This window comes from Centroberyx gerrardi, chromosome 2 (assembly GCF_048128805.1).
Source record: "Centroberyx gerrardi isolate f3 chromosome 2, fCenGer3.hap1.cur.20231027, whole genome shotgun sequence".
NCBI classification, from domain to species: Eukaryota; Metazoa; Chordata; class Actinopteri; order Beryciformes; family Berycidae; genus Centroberyx; species Centroberyx gerrardi.
Window position 1 is genome coordinate 19,952,455 of NC_135998.1, and position 11,207 is coordinate 19,963,661.

At 43.6% G+C, this 11,207-nt stretch overlaps 1 protein-coding gene across 4 annotated transcripts in view; it reads left to right on the plus strand.

Annotated features, from left to right (window-relative positions):
* Nucleotides 1-11,207, plus strand: part of znf462 (zinc finger protein 462) — a 56,573-nt gene that overhangs the window by 27,426 nt on the left and 17,940 nt on the right. For all 4 annotated transcript variants that reach the window (XM_071896751.2, XM_071896752.2, XM_071896749.2 and 1 more), the window contains exons 3-6: nt 459-5,716; nt 5,919-6,053; nt 8,600-9,030; nt 9,978-10,096. In XM_071896751.2, coding sequence (XP_071752852.2) covers nt 459-5,716; nt 5,919-6,053; nt 8,600-9,030; nt 9,978-10,096 — 5,943 coding nt within the window. The remainder of the gene's footprint in view (nt 1-458; nt 5,717-5,918; nt 6,054-8,599; nt 9,031-9,977; nt 10,097-11,207) is intronic.

The window sequence follows — 11,207 nt, forward strand, 5'->3', positions numbered from 1 at the left end:
ATATTCAGTTTACTGTCACAGAGGAGTAAAGAAACCAGAAAATATTCACATTTAAGAAGCTGGAATCTGAGAATTTTGACTTATTTTTCTTAAAAAATTACTCAAACCGATTAATCGATTATCAAAATAGTTGGCGATTAATTTAATAGTTGACAACTAATCGATTAATCGATTAATCGTTGCAGCTCTAGACATTAGAGTTAACACTTTGTTGAGGATTGGAAAAGACTCCAGACTATGATGCTCACATAATTTACTGACGAACATTAAAAAAATGTTTTCAGTTTAGATTTAGCGCTGCCATTTGCTATGTCAATATTTTATACAACAATATAAAATCTAAATAATAATTTCACAAAGTTTTTACTTTTTGTCTTATATTGTAACAAGAATAAAACAATTTTGATGCTGTTATACTATTTTTCAGCAAAATTCTGACATATTTTCTCTTTTTTTAGGCCCCAACTCCACTGACGGTTCCAACCAAACATTACAAAAGCAGACAGCTGAATCTCTCCTGCCGTTTTACCAGTGCAAGTTCTGTGTCCGTTACTTCAGATCAAAGTCCTTTTTGAAAAACCACACCAAAAAGGTGCACAATGTTGTAGAGGAAGATTCAGATGCAAGTAACTCCTCACAGACATCTAAACATCCCAGCTACACCATCATAATGCACAATGACCATTCAAAAGTGTATTCCTGCCAGTATTGCACATACAAGTCTCCACGCAAAGCAAGGATAATGAAACACCAAATAATGTATCATAACAAAGTTCCTTCAGAAGGCACGGGAGATCCTTCAGAATTTGTGGAGGCTGGAGAGGAATCTCACTCAACCAGTGGATTCCTCAAGGGAACATTTGCCTGTGAATGGTGTGACTATCAGACTGACGAGAAGGATAGCTGGACTAATCATGTAGTGAAGGAGCACAGTGACAAGGTGAAGATTGTTTCCAGCGTTGAGGAGCTGGAAGGGGAGGTAAGCTCCCCCAAACCAGATTCTCCCTCCTCTTCCAGAAGCCCACCTAGATCAAAGATAACTTTCAGTGATGTAAGTGGAAATGAGGGGTCCACAGGGGAAACACCAGAAAACACGTTGGGGAAGTCAGCTGCTGGGATCTCATCCTTTCAATATGCACAGATCAATGCAGTAACACCAAACAGTACAGGTTCCTCCATTTTGTCTAAGAGGTTTGCTGCATCTGATGTCTCCAATGCTGTCATTGAGATGGATGCCAGCTTACTCAATGAAGAAGACTCAAGGAGCAGCTTGGAAGATGATGATGAAGAGTTAGGTGATATAGATGATCCCAACTATACTGGGACCCTGTCAGCTGATGCAAAGCAACTTTTAACTGATGAGGATAACAAATTACTGGAGACTAAAGGAATACCATTCAGAAAGTACATGAACCGCTTTCAGTGCCCCTTCTGCTCATTCCTTACCATGCATCGGCGGAGCATCTCCCGCCACATTGAAAACATTCACCTTTCTGGTAAAACCACAGTGTATAAATGTGATGAATGCCCATTTATTTGTACCAGCCCTCTCAAACTAGGCACACACAAACAGAGCCACAGTTCCTCAGACTTGGAGACCATGGACCTAACCAGCGATAGTCCAGAACCCCAGAATGACACTGCTGCAGAACCAGTTAATGGGGGTAATGTAGGTTCCAAAGTCAATGGAAAAAAGTCAACCAGCACAGTGAACGACCAGCAGAACCCTCACCGCTGCACACTCTGCAGCTTCTCTACCACCACACTGAAAGGCCTGAGGGTTCACCAGCAGCATAAGCACTCCTACTGTGATGATCTACAGCCCACTGTCTTTGAAAGCCCATTGACTGACCAGCCAGACTCTGAGGTGGACACTTCTCCGATTTTTTTACAAAAAACCCAGACCTCCATTCTAGGACTTGCCACCAAAAAGCCCTTAGTGACAGGGAAAAGAGCCAGGAAGTCCATTAATGACTTGCCTTTGGATTTATCCTCAGTTAAGAAGAGAACTAGAATTGATGAAATTGCCAGCAACCTTCAGAGTAAGATAAGCCAAAGCCAACAGGACATGATAATAAATCTGGATGAAATGGATGATGAAGAAGTGGGAGAAAATCACGCTAGTACTGATAAAGAGGGCAGCAACCATGACAGTAAAAACCCTGTCTTCACTTACAACACACAGCAACTTCATGTAAGAGAATCAACCATCTCGCATGAAGGAGGTAGAATAGGGAAAAGGAAAAGCAACCCCAAGTCAAAACCTAGGAACATTCCTATTGCACTGACTCTCTCAGATGATAGTGAAAATATCTCTGCGGACCCTAATGATCTCCAAGACCAGAGTAACCAAGACAGTAGGGACACTTTCCAGGAGAATGCAGAATATTCAGAGGAACCCGGAACTGCACGTTTCTATTGTAAACACTGTGATTACCACAACAAGTCAGCCCGTAGTGTCAGCACCCATTACCAGAGAATGCACCCCTACATCAAGTTCAGCTTTAAGTACATCCTGGACCCTGAGGACCAGAGTGCTGTCTTCCGCTGTCTGGAGTGCTACATTGAATACACAAATTACAATGATCTACACCAACACTACATGGATCACCACCCTGAGGCAAGCAATGTGCTCAACTTTAACCAGCCAAATCTGGTATACATGTGCCGCTTCTGTTCATACACAAGCCCCAATGTCAGGAGCCTAATGCCCCATTACCAAAGAATGCATCCCACAGTAAAAATCAACAATGCCATGATCTTCTCCAGCTATGTAGTGGAGCAATCCCACAAGACTGGTGAATCGCAAACACTGAGGGAAATATTGAACTCTGGCCCCAAGAATTTCAACTCCGCCACCTCCACCCCCAGATCCTCCTCCAGCCCAGTGCTGAAACCCATCTCCAAGACCCCTGAAGCCGGTGCTGAGACAGAGGCTCTCAAAGAAGCGATGGGTGGTAATGTTGTGGTCTATGACTGTGATGTGTGTTCCTTTGCTAGCCCCAACATGCATTCTGTTTTGGTCCACTATCAGAAGAAACACCCAGAGCAAAAGGCGTCTTATTTCCGCATACAGAAAACCATGAAGGTCATCTCAGTGGACCGGCCACAACCTGCTGCCAACTCTTCATTTAACCTTAGTGTCGCCACACCTACAAAGTCATCAAGTGCTACATTGTTTGGATCTGATGAGGAAATCTACTACTGTAAACATTGCGTGTACAGTAACAGATCTGTTGTTGGTGTATTGGTCCATTATCAAAAGAGACACCCAGAAGTAAAAGTGACAGCAAAATATATCAAACATGGCGCTCCCACCCCTGGATTGATGAAATTAATGGATGAATTGCAAATTGCAGCTCCCAAACAGTTTTTGAAGCAGTTTCACAATAATGGATATGATGGATCTAATAACTCAAGTCCTAAAGCTGGAAATGGAGAGAAAGGTGAGGCTGAGATGCTGTTCTTTTGTCAGCACTGTGATTATGGCAACCGTACTGTAAAAGGAGTGCTTATTCATTACCAGAAAAAGCATCGGGACACCAAGGCTAATGCTGACCTTGTACGTCGCCACACTGCAGTTGTCCGGAGTCAACGTGAGCGTGCTCAGATGGTTCAGTCTGGCAGTGTCTCATCTGCCATGACACCAGCCCCTGCAGACCCTGAGAACTCCACAACTCTCCGTTCACTAAAGTGCAGACACTGTTCCTACACATCCCCCTATGTCTATGCCCTAAAGAAACATCTGAAGAAAGAGCACCCTACTGTGAAGGCCACGGCCATGACCATATTACACTGGGCCTACCAAGATGGCATCTTGGAGGCTGGCTACCACTGTGAGTGGTGCATTTACTCCCATGCAGAACCCCAAGGCCTGCTGCTCCATTACCAAAGACGCCATCCTGAGCACAATGTAGATTACACATACATGGCCAGCAAGCTATGGGCTGGGCCAGAGACTACCCAGCAAGGGGGCAACTTGGACACTAAGCATTACAGATGCAGAGACTGTGCCTTTGAGGCCTGTACAATATGGGATATCACCAGTCACTACCAAGCAGTTCACCCCTGGGCCATCAAAGGGGACGAATCTGTACTTTTGGATATCATCAAAGGGAATAGGTCACCTGAAAAGGTCCACCAGTCAATGGCCAAAGAACATGCACCTTTCAATTGCCAGGCTGTTGAAGATGATGGAGCACTGGTCATTGCTACCCCACCTCAAGAAAGCAACCCCCATCCTTCCCACCCACGTCTTTCTATCTCCAACAATCCATATCAGTGTACTGTATGTCTGTCAGAGTACAACAGTCTCCATGGCCTCCTTACTCACTATGGAAAGAAGCACCCAGGCATGAAAGTAAAAGCTGCAGATTTTGCACAGGAGGCTGACATCAACCCCAGTTCTGTTTATAAGTGTCGTCACTGTCCGTATGTGAACTCTCGCATCCATGGGGTCCTAACTCACTATCAGAAACGGCACCCATTAGTGAAAGTCACTGCAGAAGATTTTGCAGATGATATAGAGCAAATTGCCGACTTAAATGAAGCAGATGACAAGTGCAAAACTCAAAGGCAGGGCTATGGTGCATACAGATGCAAAATGTGCCCGTACACACATGGGACACTGGAAAAACTCAAAATCCATTATGAAAAATATCACAATCAACCAGCTTCCGATATGTTCTCTCCTTCTCTTATAAGTTTCTCCTCCGGCAAAGAAACAGAGCCAGTAGCTGAATGCAGTGCCAGTAGTATATCGAGTGCTCCAGAAGTCCAGGAGGTCGGCGAATTGGACCTTGCTCTCTCCCAGTTTCCCATCAATAAGACAGAGAAACACGCTATATTCAAGTGTCAACTCTGCAAATACTTTTGCTCCACCAGGAAAGGCATCGCCCGCCACTACCGTATCAAGCACAACAACGTCCGTGCTCAGCCAGAGGGTAAAAACAATGTCTTCAAATGTGCTCTGTGTTCATACACAAACCCTATACGGAAAGGCCTGGCAGCACACTACCAGAAGCGTCATGACATCGATGCCTATTACACCCATTGTTTGGCTGCTTCCAAGACAATGACCGATAAGCCTGCTAAAGTGATGGCACCCCCATCATCAGAAGGAGACTGCTCAGAAATGAATGAAGACCTACGCTTGGCTGTGGAGAGGCGAAAGTGTTCTCTTTGCAGCTTCCAGGCCTTCAGCAGGAAAAGCATTGTCTCACACTACATTAAACGCCACCCAGGTGTCTTCCCCAAGAAGCAGCATGCTAGCAAGCTCGGCCGCTACTTCACCGTTATCTATGCCAAAGAACCCGAGAAGATCACTGTCAGTGCAACGGTAGAGGAAGACAAGGAAGTGTTGGAGGTTCAGCTTGAGCCTGAGCAGGACAGAGAGGTTGAATGGCTGCCGTTCAAGTGTCTAAAATGCTTCCGGCTGTCCTTCAGCACAGTCGAGCTGCTTTCTATGCACTACAATGACCACCACAGCAATGACCTGAAGAGAGACTTTGTAGTATCGCCCAGTCCCGGGGAGGATGGTTCAGAGTTGTACCAGTGTTCCCACTGTGAGCTGAGGTTCCTGGCTCTCCCAGTCCTGGCCAAGCATCTGATGAACCACAATGAGGAGTTTCAGAAGAGGGCCATGAGGCAGGAGAGGAGGAGGCAGCTTCTCAGCAAACAGAAGGCCACAGAACTACCAGAGACCAAGCCTGAGAAGGTAAGTACAGATGATATTTCATAGAATGATCTCTGAAACTTGTTACCTGGTAAATTAAACGTTAAATAATCTAAAAGAAAATAAACATAATTTTCAATGCTCCTACACTTTCATTCTTGAAAGGAGGTAACAATTAGTCAAGTTAAAAAAAAATGTGGTATGTATAATAAGTTCTTTGTGTCAATTCCCTTTCTGTTAACAGGAGAACCCTGTAAATAAAGCCCCCATAGGATTCAGGTGTAACTTCTGTGTGGAGGTGCACCCCACCCTCCGAGCCATCTGCAACCACCTTAGGAAGCACGTCCAGTATGGAGAGGTCAAAGAGGGACATGTCAAGGTAAGCAGAGTGGCATTTAATTTTAAATGGTTTTTATACATGTTTTAGGCAGTGTTTGTCTTATTGTAATTGATTTGCTGCATTTGGTCTCAAATAATTTTGTTATTCCATATATTATTGTTAAAAAAAAAATACAGATTGAAAATTAATCTTAATTTATGTCAACATTTACAACAAATTTTGTTTTGAAAATATGTGTTCCCTGTGTAGTGGCATATGTTGTTCACTGTGACTTCAGTAGGTTTCATCTATCTTAAATTCACAAGAGATGTTAGACAGTGTGTAAAAGGTATAGACATATCATGTAGCAGCTACATTGTTGGGCAGATCAAGCAAATGTAAAGTATTTCATTATTATCATAATTAAATAATTTCTTAAATGTATATCCACCCTCATTTAATACAAATAGATCTTAGCTAATTTAAGGCCCACTTGTTCTATCCCCGCTGACTCAGTCTTGCACACTAACTCCCACCCTTCAGACAGATCTAGCTCTGCTGTGGTCTGTTTTACTGAACCTGGGTTCTGTTTCCCATTTTGTTTATTACTAACGGAGGCTCCTGGGTAGACAGTCTGTCAACTTCCCCTAGAGAAAACAAGCAATGTTGTCCCATTGCAGGAGAGGGGGAGGAGTGGAGGACAGAGTGGCGAGCCATAACTTTTAGGGCAGCGGCGGGTAACCATTTGGACATTAGTATTCCACTGAGGTTGCCAGTGTCTAAGAGAACAGGCCTAAGGATCCAAATGGAAGCCTGGTTCTTCTGCCAGACACTCAATCTATCTTTTGTATATGTAAGATGAGATGGTTTGGGGCCTCAGAGAGATATAGGGAAGACATGTATTCATATTGGCAGCTGGGACCAGTATACAACTAATTATTCTGAAAATAAATAACAAAGGTGATGAGATGCCTCTGATAAAGGGGAGTATTCCTGTTGTGATGTTCACTTCACTTTCTAGGTAGCCTCAATACAATGGAGATTGTTTTATCTGTATGTGTTTTATTGTTATCACAACCTTTGGACAAAAGTGTTATCCTGTGTAGCTCAATAGTGTCATGCCACTTACCCTGCCAGAGTGAATTACTATAAGCACTCATGGTCTTCAGGTCCAGGACCAGGTTCATTGGATAAATGCATCTACCAAATGGAATATATGTTTTAAAAGCTAGAGAAGCTGACAAATTATTGTTGGATTTCATATTCTCAAGAAGACTGTTTTAATTCCAGTTTCTAGAACCTAGAGTGGTTTCTTGTACGGTTCAGTGAGGAATGGGCTGACAGTGCAGTCAGGGCAGACAGGATGGCAGGGTTGGGCCTGTGGATGCCACATCTTATTTATGGATGTATGAAGTGCAGGGTCAGGTCCTTCCACAGAAAGAATGAGCTTCCTAGAGGCAATAAAAAGTCATGGTGTTTGTCTGTCTACTTGTGACTGCAGGAACCAGCCTGCAGTCCTACAGATGAAGGAAGCCGTGTGGTCTGCAGTGGGCTAGTGAGAAATAGATGGAGAGGGGTCCAGTCAACGATAGTAGCCACCTACATATAGTGAGAGAGAGAGAGAAGTGAAGCGAGAGGGAAAAGTCATACTTAATTCCATCTTTGTTTAAATAGCCTCATGAAGACCACACTGCATCTGTTTTAGCTGAGAGTGTAGTGGAGTGTCAAAAATTCAGCCCACTATTTTTCTTTTTGCAATATACCTCATTGATTTCATTGTACCAATGTAATATTTAGTTTCCTTGTGAGCTACTGATGGGGAAAAACAAATCAGAAATGTCTTTAAGTTGCTAAAAACAGCTTTGTTTTTCAGTTGCTCCTGTTTCACAGTGTGTCAAATTTTACTTCACTGCTTAGTAGCCAACTAGTTAAAATGGAAAGAGGTTAAACTTAGAACTGTCTTGATGACTAGCTATCTTGATGTTTGTTATAACCCAGTCAAATAAAACTAAGCAATCAATTATTTTTGTTTTATCTCATATCGTTGTTGGTAGATGAGTGCATTTTAGTAGGCATCTCTTCTATTGGTTGGAATAGATAGATTTGTGTCCTCTCCTTTCTTTTATTTTTGATTAAGCATAATCATCAGCTAGTAATCAGACCTTTCTGTAGTTAATGGTGAGCCTGCCTGTTTTTATTCATTCATTTTATTAATCAGTCAGAATAAGAGCTGATGGTTTAGCATTAGACAGGGCTTGGTGCTGTGTTAATATAATAGACTTTTTTTAGGGAGTATTTTATGGCATTTCTACTGTATTGTATAGTTGAGAGAGACAGGAAAGAGAGAGAGAGAGAGACTGAGGGATGACATGCGACAAAGGTCCGAGGCCAGATTACACAGCTACATGGTATGTGCCAACTGAGCCACCACAACGCCCCCTAGAGTAGAGCTTCTAAGCCGAGGGATGGAACAGAGGAGACATTTACTTTTCCTTTCTACATTCATTGCAATATAGCTGGACCACAAACTCAAGGCTATAGTGGACTACATCGGCAGGCGCAGAAAGGTTGCTGAATATCTGAAACGCCTCCTCTTTGTTTTGCAGCAGGAAGTCAGTGAAGTCCCCCTGACCCTTCCTTCAGAGAGCATAACTAATGGTGAGCTGGACGGGAACGAAGCAGCTGCTGCTGAAGCCGATGGCCTGGAGACCAGTGCTGCTACAACCATGGGCCCGCCATTGGTCTCCACAGGCCCTGGTGGTGTTGCTGTTGCCATGGAGACGATGGAAGCGCAGGCGGACGGTGGAGGAGGAAGGGCAGCGGCCCTTGTGGCCGCGGCGAGGGCGGTGGTTTCAGGGGGCCAGCTGAAGCAGCGGTTAGCAGCGGGGGGTCACCCGTGCGCCCAGTGTGACCGAGTCTTCATGTCCATGCAAGGCCTGAGGTCCCATGAGAGGAGCCACTCGGCTATGGCCCTGTTCAGCAGAGAGGACAAATACAGCTGCCAGTACTGCCAGTTCGTCTCACCCTTCAGACACAAGTGAGTAGAGAGGAAAGGGGGTCTATGATTGACAGTTTTAACACTGCTTCTACTGTAGTGTACTCTGTATGCAGCATAACACTTTGTTACATGGTCATTAGGTGGGCTCCTTTCCCCCACATATGTAACAGACTATGTGCAATATGTAGCCCTGGTAAGACTTGATGTTAAACTCTCAACCTTACATTTCTTACCAAATCAGCTGGATGTTAAACCCCTTTTGTACAGAGCAAATTTTTTACATCATATTCTGTTTACCTTTATATCAAAATTCCTTTGAATCTTCAGTCTTTTTAAAGATTTCCTCCCCCCTAGGAGACAGGCAGAATAAGACAAACATTATAGCAAGACAGACATTTTGGTAGTGTGATTTGTTTTATCCATCACAGAGAGTGAGTGAGAGAGAGAGAGAGAGAGAGACCTCATCTCCTCTCAGCTCCCGGGTGTAATCCCTCTGTACTGTATGTGCCCTGACCCAGAAAGAAGCCGCATTCCCATGCCACCTAGGAGGCTGGCATTAAAAACACCGCCACCGTCCCCACAGGCACTCACACACTCATTCCCACCAGGGGATTGTGGGTAGATGAGTTCACCCCACGGTTCCCTGTTCTGTAGTCATTGGAAATGTGCTGCTGTTGTTTGTGAGGTAAACAGAATCAAGCGCTTAGATGCTGCTGAAAATCCTGCTGTTGAAATCATCAAAGTGGTTGTTGTGGAACATTAGTAGAGCTCTCTCGCTCTCTCTCTCTCTCTCTGTCTCTGTCTCTCTCTCTCTGTCTCTTTCTCCTCTGTACTCTATTCTTGTCACTGTCTCTTTCACTTTGTTTTCTCTCTTTATCTGCTATCCTTTTGTCCTCATTTCATCTATCTTTCTTCTTTTATCCTCTTATCTCCTATCTTCCTCCCTTTCACTCCTTCTGTTTTTGTGTATTTTCTCTCATCCCCAGTCTGGACAGACATGTGCAGTCTCACCATGGGCACCACAAGCCCTTCAAGTGCAAGTTCTGCCCCTTTAAATCTGCCTACTTGAGTCGCCTGAAGAGCCACCTGCATAAGGCACATGCAGGTAAACAAACTTGAGCACGCACACACACACACACACACACACACACACACACACATATTAAATCACTTCTTACAGCTCTCTCCATGACTAACAAGGCAGTCCCGGGCCAGAATAGCAGCCCTGTTTATCATCTTCCACATAATGATGCCGTGCTTGATTTAGCTTATCCAGCACAATGCAACCAGTGGAATAGCTTGAGCAGTAGATTCACCACTCACCGAGCGCACTATGTACAAATTAAGCACATCCAAAGGAATCACATGCTATTTTCTCATAACAAATAGCCATGATGAATGTGTTTCACAAGGTGACCTGTTGACCTTAGTAGTGTTTTTGACTATAGTAAGATTGTACTATCATATTTCCAGATACCAAATAAGCCATAATATTTTTATTTCAAAGGATATTGTTTAAGGAATATGATAATAATTTTTCAGCCTGCTACAAAGTTGAATGCATATGCTTGTTTGATGTGATTCCTTGCCTCAGATGGTTTCTGTTTCTGAAGGAACCAGATGGCAGAGATTGATCCAAAGACAGAAACAGAGACATACAAGCAAAACGCAAAAAAAAGCTCCACCAGAGCAATAGATACAATATGAGAGACAGAGTCAATCTTTACAAATGATAATACAGAACAGCCCATTTTCAAAAAGAAGTTATGAATACTCTCATCTTTCTGATTGGAGAGAACAAGAAATAGCAGTCAGATTTAACAATTGCTGCGGATAATCGACACAAACAAAAATCAATTTGGAGTTGTGTGATTACCTTTTGGAAAGTGGGGCTTGATGTTTTTGTAGGCATGCAGTTTCATTCTTTGTCAAAACATCATGTTCCCTCTGTTGGGCATTGAGTCTCATCGCCGTGTCTCAGTCTGGTGCCTTTGTGTGTTTGATTGTAGCCTGAGTAATAGGCTGAGGACGGTGTGTATGCTATGGAATCCATATACCCCATGTCATGTGAATGCTGCTTCTCTCGATTAGGTGTTGAAGTCATTCAAGGGTAGAGCAATAGAAAATGATTGTCAGTATCTCTCTTTTCAGACTACTTGCTGAATGTTTGTAGCTGGACTGTTCAGGTGGCTATCAAGGCAATCAATTTGCCCTTC